Source organism: Panthera pardus, unplaced genomic scaffold (assembly GCF_024362965.1).
Source record: "Panthera pardus isolate Hobbes unplaced genomic scaffold, ASM2436296v1 HiC_scaffold_20, whole genome shotgun sequence".
Taxonomy (NCBI): Eukaryota; Metazoa; Chordata; class Mammalia; order Carnivora; family Felidae; genus Panthera; species Panthera pardus.
In genome coordinates, this window is record NW_026526766.1 from 81321060 (window position 1) to 81339209 (window position 18150).

The 18150-nt window shown below is 37.2% G+C and overlaps 1 protein-coding gene across 1 annotated transcript; it reads right to left on the bottom strand.

The window, feature by feature from the left end:
- Positions 1-9404: 9404 nt before the first annotated feature.
- Positions 9405-10388, bottom strand: LOC109261199 (olfactory receptor 1361-like). The gene has a single exon (XM_019439769.2). It carries the CDS (start codon positions 10386-10388, stop codon positions 9405-9407), a length of 984 nt encoding a protein of 327 aa, XP_019295314.2.
- Between the last annotated feature and the right edge of the window lie 7762 nt (positions 10389-18150).

Below are 18150 nucleotides of genomic sequence, written 5' to 3' on the forward strand. Positions count from 1 at the left end.
ATATTTTTCTTCTGGATTATACTGTTTTCTTTTACTTTGTCTTTCCTGCCTCCTTGGCCTACCTTCCTCCTTTCTGTGTCTTTAGGTGGCAGTTCCATGGCTGATCTCCTTTATGCTTTACCAAATGATTTGCATCACCTGTTAGCACAGTAGCCTCTTCTAAGAAGCCCCAAATGTCCCTATGGAAAGAACTTTCTTCAGGTAAAGAAATGGACAAGAGAGTAAATTAATACATTAATAATTGAAGAACTGGGAAATGCTATGGAAAAATTTTGTATTTAGATAATACACTTCCACTTCTAGGAGTTTATCTCACATAATGGATATATATAGTGAATAAATATATTTTATGTTCAATACACTTTTGTTTATGATAGTGAAAAATTAGAAATAATCTTCATGTATACTAATGGAATTCTGGTTCATTTTGTTTGGTAGTTAGATAGACAGTATTATCTGTTCACAATTCTTCCTTCCTTTTCTTTCTTTGTCATGGCTTTTCTGGGGCAGAATCCACATCTCCATCCCATTGACTTTGGGCTGGCTTTAGCTAGCAGTTTATGAATAGGCATAGCAAATGCTGCTTCCAATAAAAAGCTTTGAAAGGATTTAGATCATCTGGTTTGCCCTCTTGAGCTCTGTCATTCACCATGAGATAAAAAGCTCATCTCATGTAGCTAAAGCCCCTTAGCTTTAGTCTCAGAATGTGAAACACATAGAGCAGACCTGAACTTGACCCAGGACTGATGCACGGTTGCCTCTTCTAACCTGCAAATTTTTGACCAAGGAATAAATATCTATTGTTATAAGCCACTGAGGTTTGGGGAATGTCTCTTCTTCAGTACTTTGAAGGAAATTTCAACCAATACATTACACGCATACCATGAACTGCTGTGCAGTCAATAAAAAGAATAAGGCAGATTAATTCCTGGCCTTACTCTCAGATCATCAATAGCCTTTAGGTACATACAGATATCCAAACCACTAACCACCAGCAGTTTGTTCTTTTCTCCCATTATTTTTTTCACTTGTATGCTATTGATGATGATGATGTTGATGATGATGATGGTGATGATGATATACACACATATGGTGCTCATGAGCTGGTCGTTATTATGAGTGCTTTACATATATTTTATTCATAAAATCCTTTCAACAACCCTAAATTATAGACACAATTTCTCTCTTCTTTACAGATGGGTAACTGAGGCAGAGGGTAGTTGAATCATTGTGAAAGATCATTCTAGTGTAAGCCCTATAGTTGGCTTTTCTTTCTGTAATGCAAGTACCTGACTTAACTTTGATTTTGGAGGGATCCATTTTAAAGGCTATCTCAAATAAATACATTGCCAGCCACACTCCCTGCCACTTTCTATCCACCCACCCACCCACACACACACACACACACAGAATGCTCATTTGTTTTAGAGATCTTGATTGATTTAAATTAACTGACTATTTGGGCTGTTTGTTTTTTTCTCATCCCACACTTTAAACTCCTGCTCTTATGTTTTAAATCTGCCCACAAAGTGAACTTGTGAAACCCTAGGCCCCTCATTTTACCTCAATAAAAACAGAACACCAAGCCCAAGCTCTCTCACGCTCCCTTTCTACCTGTGAACCTGCTGTGTGCCCCTAGGTATGCTGTATGCTTTCCAGGACCTGTGAGTAATAAACCTTTTTTTTTTTTTTTTCAAAGTTTCCCGGTGCTTATTACTGAGGCCTCTTGCAATTTATAGTAAGAACCACAGGGGTAGGTCCAGCTACAACACTGGTTATCAACAGCCTGAGAAAATAATTACACAGCAAGTAATGACAAAAGTGGGATTCTAATTCATAGTATCTGGCTCCAGAATCCATCCCCTTAAACACTATCCTACACCATCTTCAAGAAAGCCCATTAGCATTTCTCTTGGGTTTCTGTACTCTGTTTCATGCTGACCTCTTCAAGGAGAATAATTTCTGGAAGATAATATGTTTGCACAAAAGAGCTACTTACTTCTATTGTTTCAGTGTAATTATAAATACTGTACTCTTTATCTCCCAAAGGTGTGTGTTTCTTTACACCAACACTTAACTATCTGAAAAGGAAATCAAGAAAACAATCCCGTTTGCAACAGCATCAAAAAGAATAAAATATTTAGGAATAAATTTAACCAAGGAGTTGAAAGATATGTACACTACAAATGGTAAAATGCTGATGAAATAAATTAAAGCAGACACAAATAAATAGAAAGATATACCACATGCATGGATTGGAAGAATTAATATTGCTAAAATACCAATACTACCCAAGGGGATATTCAGATTCAACACAATCCCTATAAAAATTTCAAAGGCATTTTTCACAGAAAAACATTCTAAAATACTTATGGAACAAGAGAAGACCCCAAATAGCCAAAGCAATCTTGATAAAGAACAAAGCTGGAGACATCATATTTCCTAATTTTAAACTGTATTACAAAGCTACAGTAATCAAAAACAGTATGGTACTAGCATAAAAACAGACACATAGGCCAATGAAAAGAATAGAGAGCCCAGAAATAAGCCCAAGCACATATAGTCAACTACTCTTTGACAAAAGCGCCAAGAACACACAAAGGAAAAAGGATAGTCTTTTGTTTTGTTTTGTTTTGTTTTGTTAATATATGAAATTTATTGTCAAATTGGTTTCCATACAACACCCAGTGCTCATCCCAAAAGGTGCCCTCCTCAATACCCATCACCCACCCTTCCCTCCCTCCCACCCCCCATCAACCCTCAGTTTGTTCTCAGAAAAGGATAGTCTTTTGAATGCATGATGTTGGATAACCTGGATATCCATATCCAAAAGAATGAAACCTGACCCCTAAATTACACCAGTCACAAAAATTAACTTGAAATAGATTAAAGATTTGAAATGTAAGACATGAAACCATAAAACTCCTAGAGGAAAACAGAGAAAAACCTTCTTGACATTGATCTTGGTAATCTTTTTTTAAAAAAAAATTTAATGTTTATTTATTTTTGAGAGAGAGAAAGAGAGACAGAGTATGAGTAGGGGAGAGGCAGAGAGGAAGATACAGAATCTGAAGCAGACTCCAGGCTCTAAGCTGTCAGCACAGGGCCTGATGTGGGGCTCAAACTCACAAACCACGAGATCATGACCTGAGCCAAAGTCAGACACTTAACCAACTGAGCCACCCAGGTGCCCCTTGGAAACCTTTTTTTTTTTCAATATGTCAATTACAAGAATGGGCAAAAAAATCAAAAGGTGACAAACAGGATTTCATGAACTAAAAAGTATCTGCACAGCAAAAGAAAGAACCAACAAAATGAAAAGGCAATGTATGGAATGGAAGAAGACAATGGCAAACCATATATTTGATAAGGGGTTACTATCCAAAGTATATAAGGAACTCATACAATTCAATAGCAAAAACAAAGCAAATGAAACCATATATTCCTATTAAAATGAGCAAAGGACCACAATAGACATTTTCCCAAAGAAGACATACAAGTGACTAACAGGTATATGAAAAAGTGCTCAATATCACTAATCATCAGGGAAATGCAAATCAAACCACAATAAGATATCACCTCACACCCATTGCAATGGCTATTATCAAAAAGACAAGAAATAATAAGTGTTGGCAAGGATGAGGAGAAACTGAAACTCTTCTACACTGTTGATGGGAATGTAAAATGATACAGCTGCTATGGAAAACACAGTATGAAAAGTTCCTCAAAAATTTAAAAATAGACCTACCACATGATCCAGCAATTCCATTTCCAGGTATACACACAAAGGAAAGAAACTAGTGCCCAGAAGAGATATCTGCACTCCCATGTTCATTGCAGCATCATTGACAATAGTCAAGATATGGAAACCAACTATGCGTCTGTCAACAGATGAATGGATAAAGAAATTTGGGTATGTATATACAACGGAATATTATTCGGGTTTAAAAGATTATATCTAGTCATTTGCAACAACATGGATGAACTTGGAGGACCTTATGCTAAGTGAAATAAGCCAGACATAGAAAGGGAACAAAACTGCATGATGTCTCCTAATATAAAAGAATCTAAAAGAATCAAATACTTAAGAAGCAGACAGTAGAACAGAAGTTACCAGTGGCAGAGAGTTGGGGGAAATGGGGAGATACTGCTTAAAGATACAAAGTTGCAGTTGTGTAGGATAAGTATGAAGTCTAGAGATCTAATGTACAGCATGATAAACATAGTTAATAATATTGCACTGCCTATTGAAAATTTGCTAAGAGATTGGATTCCAGGTGTGCTTAGCACACACACACAAATGGTAACTATGTGAGGAGACAATATGTTAATTAGCTTGACTGAAGTAATCACATCACTATGTATGTCTGTACCAAACCATCATGTTGTACACCTTAAATATATAAAATTCTTATTTAAAAAATAAAATAAATAAAATAAAAAATCTTTCTAGTGTTCCTTCCTCACTCCTTGATGACTTTAGCATCTGATTCTCTGTCTCCACCACTATTTAATTCTCACATTTGGAAATACCAATATCCATACAAATGGTTTATCTAGCAACTTGGATTCTCCATTCCTACCCTGTTTAGCTCCAGCAATCTTTTCCTTCACCTCCTCTCAGCCACCCACTCATATGGTTATATCTTAGACTTTGCTATTACAAGCTCTTTCACCTGACTTAATTCAGATCTCCAACTCCATCCATTCTCTGACACTGCTGAGATTACCATTGCTTGAGATTGTTTTTCATTATCCATCACTTCATTCATGCTCTTCTTTCCCACCTTAACAAGAATATATTTTATGGTCCAGAACTGTAACCATCTTCTTGCAAACACCCTTAGTTCTATTGTCTCATTTTGCTCTACCTGGCAAAATTCCAGCCCTAGGTAAACCCAACATTTTGTTTTGATGACCTGAATATAGTTGGAGAACATCACCCAATATTGCTGATTTAATATTAAGCTTCTGAACAAAACACCAATATTGGCAGAGTTGGGGCTTACCATAACATCTCCTAGAACTTCACTTTCCCAAACTCTAGCATATTCCACACACTTCTTTCTACAATTCTCTAAAACAACCCTGCTCCCACTACTCTCTATTGAAGTCTCTTCAAATACATGACATCTTCCTGCCATCAAATCCATCAGCCCACCTACATCTGAACCCATGTATGCTGACTTCCTTTTTGTTAGAGGGGGTAATGTGGCTCAGCCCCTTGATAAAATCATCCCCTATGATTTGATATGAATCCTCTTTTGAGGCCTTTATTCTTGCAATTAAATACTTTTTCTCTTGAATTATTAATTTTTAATTACATACTGGATCATTTCTATCAGCAAGCAAACAAGCTTAATATCTTTATCCTTTACAAAAATTAAGAAGAAATTCTCCCTTGACTCATGTCCTTCTCAAATTACACACCACTTTTTGTCTACCTTCTCAAAAAAACCAAACCAAAACAAAACAAAAAAACTATACTTCAGAAGTATCTATTATCACAGCCTCCACTCTCAGTTGCAATTTTATCATAAAAGGAATGTAATTAGAATTTTTCCCTTAACACTTCACTTAAGTACTCTGATTTTCAAAGTTTCCAGTAATCTATATCTTGCCAAATCTAATAATCAATTATGTTTTCTTTAATGACCTCTTAACTACATTTGAGTGAGTGAGACTCCTGTATTCTGGCTATACTCTTTCCTAGGATTACTACATACTAAATTACCTGCCTTCTTTCTACTAATGGCCACTTGTCAGTTTCCTTTCCTACCTCTACTCCCAGACCTTTAAATTTTTATGTTTTTATTTATTGAGAGAGAGAGAGAGGGAGAGAGAGAGAAAGAGACAGTGCAACCAGGGAAGGGACAGAGAGAGAGGGAGACACAGAATCTGAAGCAGGCTCCAGGCTCCAAGCCAGCTGTCAGCACAGAGCCGGACATAGGACTTGAACTCACGAACTGTGAGATCATGACCTGAGCCAAAGTTGGACGCTTAACCGACTGAGCCACCCAGGCGCCCCTGAGTTCCACTCCCAGGCCTTTAAATCTTTAGGTGTGCACCCATCTCAGGGCTCTTCTCTTTTCTATATTCTCTTACTATGTGATTCTATCCAGTGCTATGGCTTGAAATACGATCTACATTTGGTTGTGACATTTCTATCTCAAGACAAGATGTCTCCATGAGCCTCAAGAATTATACATTCAACTGCCTATGAAATATCTCCACTTGGGTAGAGATTACAAAATTAACATGGCCATACAGACTTAGTGATTTTGCCCCCCTCCCAACCGAATCTGCATTACTTTCACCTCCACAGAGACTGTCACATATATTAGAAATTAGCAAAATGATTCCATCCACTTCCACAGTCCATCCTTGATTCTTCTTTTTCCCCTGAAATATTACATCAAGTCTATCAGTGTGTTTAAACAGCTCCACTTACCTTTAGTCCCAAATCAGACCACCTACTTCTGGTGTTAGAGCCACTATGAAGACTCTCCCACCCAGTCTCTATTACCAGTGGCCTAGATTGTCTTTTATGAAGTGACATGAACACTCAGATGGAATAATTCAGTCAGTATAAATACTGAACTTCTTATTAGTACTGTGAGTTGAAAATAATGCGAGACTGTAAAATTATTACTGCTTTAAAAGAGGTTTAGCAGCACTTTCAACAGTATCCAAATTATGGAAAGAGCCTAAATGTCCATCAATGATGAATAGATAAAGAAGATGTGATTTATATATACAATGGAATACTACGTGGCAATGAGAAAGAATGAAATCTGGCCATTTGCAGCAATGTGGATGGAACTGGAGAGTGTTATGCTAAGTGAAATAAGTCATACAGAGAAAGACAGATACCATATGTTTTCACTCATATGTGGATCTTCAGAAACTTAACAGAAGACCATGGGGGAGGGGAAGGGGGGAAAAAGTTACAGAGAGGGAGGGAGGCAAACCATAAGAGACTCTTGAGGACTGAGAACAAACTAAGGGTAGATAGGGGGTTGAGGAGAGGGGAAAGTGGGTGATGGTCAGGGAGGAGGGCACTTGTTGGGATGAGCACTGGGTGTTGTATGGAAACCAATTTGACAATAAATTATATTTTAAAAATAAAAATAAATAAAAATAAAAGAGGTTTAGGCTACTCCATGGTCTACTCAAAACTCACTCTCCTGGGTGAAACACCTGTACTCTGAAAACTATAAAACACTGATGAAAGAAATTGAAGATTACACAAATAAATGGAAAGATATTCCATGCTCATGGACTGGGAGAACAAATATTGCTAAAATGTTCATGCTACTAAAAGCAATCTATAGATTTAATGCAACCCCTCTAAAAATATCAACAGCATTTTTCAAAGAACTAGAACAAATAATCCTAAAATTTGTATGAAACCACTGAAGACCCTGACTAGCCAAAGCAATCCTGAGAAAGAAGAACAAAAGTGGAGACATCACAATCCCAGATTTCAAGATATAATACAAAGATGTAGTAATCAAAACAGTACTGGCACAAAAGTAGACATAGATCAATGGAACAGAATAAAGAGCCCAGAAATAAATCCAATATTATATGGTTAACTAACCTTTGACAAAGGAGGCAGAATATGCAATGGGAAAAAGTCTCTTCAAGAAACGGTGTTGGGAAACTGGATAGTAGCATGCAAAAGAATGAAACTGAACCACTTTCTTGCACCATACATAAAAATAAACTCAAAATGGATTAAAGACCTAAATGTGAGACCTGAAACCACAAAGATCCTAGATGAGAATGCAGGCAGTAATTTCTCTGACATTGGCCATAGCAACATTTTTCTACATATGGCTCCGAAGGCAAGGGAAACAAAAGCAAAAATTAACTATTGAAACTACGTTACAATAGAAAGCTTTTGCACAGCAAAGAAAACAAGCAATAACACAAAAATACAACCTACTGAATGGGAGAAGATATTTGCTAATGATATATCTTATAAGGGGTTAATATCCTAAATATATAAAGAACTTATGCAACTCAACACCAAAAAACCCCACCAATAATCCAATTAAAAAGGGGCAGAAGACATGAACAGACACACCAAAGAAGACATACAGATGGCCAAGAGACACATGAAAAGATGCTCAACATCACTTATCATTAGGAAAATGCAAATCAAATCCACAATGAGATATCACCTCACACTTGTCAAAATGGCTAAAATAAAAAACACGAGAAATAACAGGTGTTGGTGAGGATATGGAGAAAAAGAATGCTTGTGCTGTTGGTGGGAATTCAAACTGGTGTAGCCACTGTGAAAAACACTATGTAGGTTCCTCAAACAATTAAACAGAGAATTACCATATGATCAAGTAAGTCCACTACTTAGTATTTACCCAAAGAAAACAAAATCATGAATTCAAATATATACATATATATATACACACACACACACACACACACACACACACACACACACACACATATGCACCCCTACGTTTATTGCAGCATTTATAATAGCCAAGATATGGTAGCAACCCAAGTGCCCATTAGTAGATGAATGGATAAAGAATATGTGATACACACACACACCTACACACACACACACACCATGGAATATTACTCAGCCATAAAAAAGAATGAAACCTTGCCATGTTCAACAATGTGGATGGATCTAGAGGGTATAATGCTAAGTGAAATAAGTCAGAGAAAGACAAAACCATATGATTTCACTCATAAGAAACAAAACAAATGAACAAAGGAAAAAGAGACAAACAAAACAAGACCCTTAAATATAAAGAACAAGCTGGTGGTTACCAGAGGGGAGATGGGAGGGAGGATGGGTAAAATTGGTGAAGGGGATTAAGAGTACACTTACCATGACAAGCACTGAGTAATGTGTAAAATTGTTGAATCACTATATTGTGCACCTAAAACTAATACAACACTGTAAATTAATTATACTGGAATTATAGATAGATGATAGATAGATAGATAGATAGATAGATAGATAGATACAAAAACACTCTCCTGTATAATGGTATTGTAACTCACTTTGACTTTTCTCTGGAAAACAGTACATGCCACAACATCACTAAAATGATCAAAATTCTGCAAGCCTTACTATGTGTAATAATCTGGTTTAGTAATCCCCTATGCCCTATATTAGATCTGAAAGATGAGAGATTCAGATGTTGAGATCTAAAAACATCTGTTCAGTTCCAATATGATGAGATTCTAGGTCAGTCAATGGGGACCAGAACTATTTATTCACGAACTCACTTCTTTCTACCAGATCCAAACAAGAGGGAGCCAACAAGGAAGATTATTCCACAGGAATGTGAACCATACCAGTTATTAGGAATGTAATCCATATATTTGAGGTATTTTCAAGTTAAATCTTAACTCTGTGCTCAGGAGATGTTCTGCCGTCCCCCATTTACCTGGGAACCAGGTTGGAAGTTTCTTGAGATGCAGCGTTTCCTGAAAAGCCTTCGCAGAGCTCCCTTAACCTCCTGGTTCCTCAGGCTGTAGATCAGTGGGTTTAGCATAGGAGTAACTACTGTGTAAAACATGGCGACTTGGTGATCCTGGTCCAAGTCATAGCTGGAGGATGGCCGGAGATACATGTGGATCACAGAGCCATACAGGAGCAGCACAACCAGAATGTGGGAGCTACATGTGGACAGGGCTTTGCGCAGGGCAGCAACTGAATGCGTGTGAGCTATGGCAACAGCAATGCGGGCATAGGAACCTAAAATGAAGAAGAAGGGGCTGACCACCACAGCTACGCCCTCAGTAAATATTAGCATTTCATTGACCACTGGTCGGGTGCAGGAGAGTTTTAACAAGGGTGTGATGTCACAGAAGAAATGGGTGACCTGGTTGCCACAAAAGGTTAAGCGGGTGACCAACACACTATAAAGCAGGCTGTTGAGGCTGACAACCACCCACGAGGTCAAGGTTATACGCAGACAGAGGCCACGGCTGATGATGGCAGAGTATCTTAATGGGTCACAGATGGCAACATAGCGGTCATAGGCCATGGCAGCCAGCAAGTGGCCTTCCATGCTGCCCACAGCCATAAAACAGAAGAGCTGGATCATGCAGCAATTAAAGGAGATGATTCTATTCACAGACAGTGTGTGCACCAGCATCTGGGGAACAGTGATGGTTGTCAGAAACATGTCGATAAAGGAAAGCTGACTGAGCAGGAAATACATTGGAGTCTGAAGCTTGGGGTCTGAGAGGGCAACAATTACTAATAGGGCATTGCCCATAAGTGCCACCAGGTACATGGCAAGGACAATCCCAAAAATAACTGGCTGCATCTCTGCCCAGCTGGACAGGCCCAATAAGAAAAATTCAGTTACTTCTGTCCTGTTTCTAGTGGCCATAACACATGATCTATAACACCTGCAAAGAGCAAGTGTTAGTATCAAATAATGCTGAAATCTACTCTGAGATAGCTTTTAGGAAACTTCTTGCACGCATGCCCCTAGTTTCCAAAAGAGTTTTTTCCTTCATTTCTTTCCCTTGTCATTATCTTTCTATCTATCCACTGGAGTACCCACCCACTCTTTAGTTTATTCCAGGTCCATTTACTGACTATTTTATAATCTCTCAATGTGATATATATTAATGGCATCAGGATAAATCACACATGGTTCCTGCATTTTCAAAATTCCCTGTATAACAAACAAGGGATCACTAAACACAAAATTTCTTTGGCGTTCGCTCTGTGCTAAACAGCATACTAAATATCATACGTTTAATTGTCACAACAATCCCGTATGGTACAAACTACTTTTATATTACAGACAAGAAAACTAAAGCAAAGAAACTACTTTGTTGAAGGTCTTATAGGAGCTGGGAATCAAAACCTTGACTCAACCCTGTATAGTTTTATTAGACACAAGCACCACATTTCGCTGATTGTCAGAGTTGGAAAGAAAACGAAACTTATGTCAAGGCTCCAGGCAAATGTCTGAGTCTCTACATCTCTGATGGGGCACTGGAGTGAAGATCTGGTCCTAACTTTGTATGTCCAGAAGCTATTGTTCTTTTGTAGGGGAGTTCTTCTTCCATTAAGTCAATTAACTTACCTGGGATGAGAGTAGAAATGGTTAATAACATCGTTGCTTTTATTAATGATTAATTTTCAATAAATAATGTAAACTGCCAGTGGACGGGAGTGTTTCTTTCCAGTTCAGGTTTTCCCTATAGGCAGATGTACATGGTACACCAAAGAGCTAACATTTTGGGACTACTATATGGATAAGGATATTTTGATGAAATACTTATATTTCTTCATGAATGTGAGAAAAATTGTTTTAAAATCGCAAGGTATAAAAGAACATACAATAAAAAGCATCAGTCTCTGACCCTAACTTTGCTCCATGTTAGGTTTTATCACATCTGGTGGTTCGTACATTTACACCTTTAAATAAAATACTACTTGTTTACGCATCTATGTACCAGTTTTATCAATTTATCTTTTGGCTTTCTACTATGCAAGATGGTTTATCTTGTTTCCATTATCCCCATTCTTCTCTCCTCCCTTCCCCAATTTTTTGATGATTATTTTAGTTCTTAAATTTGTTGCTTTTCTGCTTTCAAGCAGTATACTTAAAATCTATATTTTTTATTCCATCAACTGCTGACTCCACTTCTCTTCCTCATCCCTGACCCTCCCAACATTTAGAAAGCTATATCTTGATCTATATATTGTCAAAATTGAAAACATATAAATTATGAGTTGGAACCACAATTATTTATTCCAGGTAAAAACTACAAATTAGTAGACAACATTTACATTAGTATAACTACATAAATAATTTTCATTGCAGAGCCAAATGATGAGCTATAGTTGCATTTATTCTTTGACGAGTCCAGTGTCCCACCTCACTAAGGGAGAGTATTCCCAATATTCAGAGAAAGAATCAAAACACTTCTCTTAGTGATTTTCTTCACTCTAAAGATTATGGAGGGGCACTTAGGTGGCTCAATTGGCTGAGCGTCCAACTCCAGCTCAGGTCATGATCTCATGGTTTCTGAGTTCAAGCCCACATCGGACTCACTGCTGTCAGCCTGTCAGTGCAGAAACCACTTTGGATCCTCTCTCCCCCTCTCTTTGCCCCTCCCCAGCTTGTGCTCTCTTGAAAATAAATAAATATTTTTTAAAAAAAGATCATGGAACAGGAGCTTAAATGATAACAAGGACTTACATTTTCCAGTGTCTGATAGTCTTTATATCTTCCTGTATCTTTCTCTATGTCTGTGGATATAGATCAAGCTACACCCTCCTGTGATCCTATTACCCATTCAAGGCAGTGGTGACACAGAGACATTAACATGAAGATATAGATGAAGGTGAACAAGAAGAGATGGGAAGGAAGAGAGATGGGATAAGTTCCTTCATGGGGAAAGGATGAAAGAAAATGAACTTCAAGAAGGAAAAAGTGCCACAGATATAGATTTATCCATTATGAAGAGAATGTAATAACATAGAGTCCATTTTCTTCCAAGAAAAGCAAAACAGTATTTTTAAACTAATTATATGCAAAAAGAGTAATAAGCAGTGGTAGTACTCTTGGCTGACTTCTTCAAGACTCATTTCTGTATATTTCCTATTTCCCCAAATGTCAACATTAGTCTTGTCAGAGCTCTGTAGGTCCTATTTAGACAATTTTGAGGGATTAAGGACGCTGATGGTTTGGAGTAGTCCATTTAGGTAAGGAAGTTATGGACACATATTCATATACAGATTTGAACACCTCAAGACAGTAAACTAAACTGAAATCAGAGAGAGAAAAAAAGGAAGAATCCCCAGCATGAAACAGAAAAGCATCTCAGGTTCCCACCTGGTGCTTCGGGGATATCTAAAGTCATGGAGAAGGAACAGAGCTAGAGTGTCAGGCCTTAATCATGCTTATTCTTGTCTTTCTTCTTTGATGAAAGAACCAAGAGATATTAGATAATTCACTGTTTTATACATATCTAAATATTAGGAATCTGCTCTATTAAATGCCTTCTTGGTCTAAATTCTATTTCTAGTCTGTTCCCCTGTGTTGATGAATCACAAAGTTTGAATCTGAGATGTATAAATTGGAATTTCCTTTTCTCTGTCTCAAAAATGCATCTTCCAAATTATCATAAAATAAATTAGATGCTCTGTCACATATTTCGTGTACCTGGGAACTGTGGAATGTCTTTCCATACCCTCCCTGACTGCATGACTATATTCTCCATTTAAGCCTTCATAATTACACTCAAAATCCTATTTTTTTAATGTTATAATTGACAATTCTCCCATCCCATGACTTCCTCATTCTATTCTTTGATATTCTTAGTACCAATACCACACTATTTTCTAAAAGAGGGTTATGATTTATTATTTCTTCTTTCCTTTTGATTTACCGTTAGGACAGAATATAGCCTTATTCTCACCTTTTCTCTGTATCTGCCACCATACACTCAAGATAGAAAGTTTAGGTAGAGTTGTGCTCCCTCTTCACCACAATCTTACAGAAATAAGGATTCTCTTGCCATCATTTTCCATAAAAGCCTTTCTATGTAGTAGCTCGTTCCAGTGAAGTGTCACTTATACACACTCACCCTGGACTCTACCAACCCCAGGCACCTCTGTGTTCAGATGAAATATTAATTATAATGAGCTGAGCCCATCTACCTTCCATTATCAGCTGGGGCTGGAGAGTGTGCTTCTTCTGCTTCCTTACACCTGGATCTCACCATAAAACTTCTGAAAACAATTGGGTCTATAGGGAAGGTCTACTCCCTGGGGGACACCACAGGTTTTCTTGCATAATGTCAACAGTTGAGCAAGAAAAAACCCCAAGAGGAAAATGGCTCCCATTTCATCATTTCAAGAATACAGCTCTCCTAACCTATCCTTTCTGTTATTGAGTGTTATTAAATCAAACATCTTAACTCAGCTGAATTAGCTACAAGGCATAAGGCTTTATGAGATACCAGTGGGATGACTCTGACCCCTGCTGTTTCCATTCTGCTCTCCAGTGACTTTTGCATTTCCTGCCCTCACTCAACTGCATTCTTTGCTGAAAGTCATCTGCCCATTTTGCTTATTTATTTTAGAACTATCATCTTCAAAATACCTGATTTGAACCAGTCTTTGAATATAAAAGAAGCAGTAAGAAGTGGAGCACCACACTGAAAAATCTGAGAGTATATGCAAATTAGAGATATTCTTGGTCTCGCTATAAAATAATGACATATAGCTTATTGACACAGATTATACATTGTGGAAATGACTGTAAATTGGATGCAAACAGGTACTTTCCATGATTAACCTGCAAAAGTAGCTCAGTCACAAGCTAGAAAACCAAATTATTAACTGATGAATATGATCAAAATTCAGTGGAAACAAAGAGATTTTAACAATCAAAATATTATCAATTTCCTCAAAAAATGTAATACATTTATTTTTGTTTGCAGTGGATCTATTTGACTTTCTAATGGCCCTTCTTACTTTGGGGAAGTGATTTCTTCCCGCAATGGATACAGGCTGATGGCATTGTCAATCGGCTGTGTTTCATTTCTACTAATCTCACTCTGAGCAGACAGTCCTGGATTTTAGACTGTTCTTTCCTCCCAATACCTGATTTCTTACCCCATCCATACACGTACACCTCTGTTTTAATTACTGCTCTAATAAATAGATCTAGACATTGAATAGCAACAGCTGCTAATCTCACCAAAAAAGTGACATAAGCAGACATTCCATCTCCCATACAACCTAGGAAGTAGTCTCATCTTGCCAAAAGCCAAACATGAATCTGATAAACCTTCTACATCCAGCTTCCAACTTATGGAAAATATAAAGTGCAGAGGAACACGTTAAACTACAATACATTGATTAACTCACACAAAACCAGACTGTAGGGAATTCCACAGGAAAATTACATGATGTTTTCCACAAATAAATTGCTAGAGATAGAGGAGAGGAGAGAAGAGGAAGAAAAAAAGGAGGTGAAGGGGGAGAGAGAAGAAAGAGACTGAAAAGACAAAATAACCAATTACAGTATGTAAACCTTACTTGGATCTTAATTTTAAAAACTATAGAAGTGTTTTATTATACTTATAAAAACAATGAGAAATTTCAATACTGGTCAGGAATTTCTGAATATTAAAAGAATTATTTGCATTTCAGATATGATAATAACATTGAGATTTTTGTTTAAGTCCTTATCCTGGGGCACCTGGGTGACTCAATCGGTTAAGCAACCAACTCTTGATTTCAGCTCAAGTAATGATCTCACAGTTTGTGAGTTCGAGCCCCACATTGAGCTCTGTGCTGACATCACGGAGCCTGCTTGGGATTCTGTCTCCCTCACTCTCTGCCCATCCCCCACTGGCTCTCTCTCTCTCTTAAAAGAAATAAAAATAAACTTTAAAAAAGTCCTTATCTTTTAGAGATTAGTATTGAAATATATATGGATGAAATGATATGACATCTGGGATTTATTTCAAAGCTAATGAAGAGCAGGTAGAAGCAGAAAAGATACAACATCAGCAATGACTTGACAATAAAGTTGGGTAATTATAATATTCTGTTATGGTTATTTGTGTCAGTTAGAAATATTTCATTAAAAATACCAGGATATTTTTTAGAACAGTTTGAGAAAAATAGATATTAACTCTTCTTTAAATGTTTGGTAGAATTTCCCCGGGAAGCCAGCTGGCCCTGGACTTCTGTTTTTTGGGAAATTTTTGATTGCTGATTCAATTTTTTTGTTGGCTATTGGTCTGTTCAAATTTTCTGTTTCTTCCTGTTTCAGTTTTGTTGGTTTATATGTTTCTAGGAATTTATCCATTTCTTCCAGATTACCCAATTTGTTGGTATATAATTTTTCATAATATTCTTTTATAATTGTTTGTATTTCTGTGGTGTGGCTGTGACCTCTCTCATTTGTGATTTTATTTATTTGGGTCCTTTTGATAAGTCTGACTAGGGGATTATCAATTTTATTAATTCTTTCAAAGAACCACTCCTAGTTTCATTTATCTCTTCTACTGAGTTTGTTTGTTTTTAAATGTTTGCTTTATTCATTTTGAGAGGGGGAGAATGGGGCAGAAAGAAAGAATCCCAAGCGGGCTCCATGCTGAGCATGAGAGCTCAACCTCATGATGGTGAGATCATGACTTGAGCTGAAATTGAGAGCTGGATGCTTAACCAAATGAGCCACTCAGATGCCTTTCTACTGTTTTTTGTTGCTGTTGTTTCTATGTAATTTGTTTCCATATCATTGATTTCAGCTCTAATCTTCATTTTTTTCCTTCTTCTGCTGGCTTTAGGCTTCATTTATTGTTCTTTTTCTAGCTTCTTTAGGTATAAGGGTAGGTTGTGTATTTGAGATTTTTCATGCTTTTTGATGTAGACCTGTATTGCTAACGACTTCCCTCTTACGACTACTTTTGCTGCATCCCAAAGGTTTTGGACTCTCATGTCTTCATTTTCATTGGTTTCCACTATATGGCCAACAAACCTTTGACAAACCACGAAAAAATATCCAACGGAAAAACGACAGTCTCTTCAACAAATGGTGTTCGGAAAACTCAGCAGCAACATACAGAAAAATTACACTGGACCACTGTTTTACACCATACAAAAAAATAAATTGAAAATGGATGAAAGACCTAAATGTGAGACAGGAAGCCATCAAAATCCTAGAGGAGAACACAGGCAGAAATCTCTTTGACATCAGCCATAGCAAATTCCTACTATACATGTCTCTGGAAGCAAGGAAAACAAAAGCAAACATGAATTACTAGGAATTTATCAAGATAAAATGCTTTCACACAATGAACAATCAAGAAAACTAAAAGGCAATCTTTGGGATAGGAGAAGATATTTGTGAATGACATATCTAATGAAGGGTAGTATCTAAAATATATAACAAACTTATAAAACTCAACACCCAAAAAACAAATAATCCAGTTAAGAAATGGGCAGCAGGATTAATAGGGGCACATGTTCCCCAATGTTTATAGCAAACTGTCAACAATAGTCAAATTATGGAAAAAGCCCAAATGTCCATCAACTGATGAATGGATAAAGAAGATGTGGTGTGTGTGTGTGTGTGTGTGTGTGTGTGTGTGTGTATGTGTGTGATACACACACACATACACACACACACACACACACACACACACACACACACACAATGCAATACTACTCAGCAATGAAAAAGAATTAAATCTTGCCATTTGCCACAACATGGATGGAACTGGAACTGGAGGGTATTATTCTATGCGAAATAAGCCAGTCAGAAAAAGACAGATATATGTTTTCATTCATATGTGGAATTTGAGAAAATTAACAGAAAACCATAGGGTAAAGGAAGGAAAAATAAGTTACAAACAGAGAAGGAGGCAAACCATAAGAGACTTATATAGAGAACAAACTGAGAGGAGGTGGGGGGTGGGGGAATGGGATAAATGGGTGATGGGCATTAAGAAGGGCACTTGTTGTGATAAACATTATATGTTAGTGAAATAAATCAGTAAAAGACAAATACCATATTAAATCACTCATGCGGAATTTAAGAAACACAACAGATGAACATAGGGGAAGGGAAGGAAAAACAAGACAAAAACAGAGAGGGAGGCAAACCATAAGACACTCTTAAATATAGAGAACAAACTGAGATCTATTGGAGGGGGTGTGATAGGGGGAGTGGGCTAGATGGGTGATGGGCATTAGGAGGGCACTTGTTGGGATGAGCACTGGGTGTTTTATGTAAATGATGAATCACTGGGTTCTACTCCTGAAACCAATATTACACTGTATGTTAACTAACTTGAATTTAAATAAATGGATTTTTAAAAAGAATACTCAGTGGGGAAAGAATAATCTCCACCACAAATGGTGTTGGAGAAACTATATGTGGATAACCACATATACAGAAATGAAATTGAACCCCCATCTTACACCATACACAAAAATTAGCTTGAAATGGACTAAAGACAGAAACATAAGGCCTGACAATGTAAAACTTATAGAAGAAAACAGGGAAGAATTTCCTTCACATTGGTCTAGGCAATGATATCCGGATATGATACCAAAAGTACAAACAACAAAAGCATAATCAAGTGGGACTACATCAAACTAAAAAGCTT

Bases quoted from the DNA above. Each gene is read 5' to 3' on its own strand.
- LOC109261199 (XM_019439769.2), bottom strand. From the start codon at position 10,388: ATGGCCACTAGAAACAGGACAGAAGTAACTGAATTTTTCTTATTGGGC.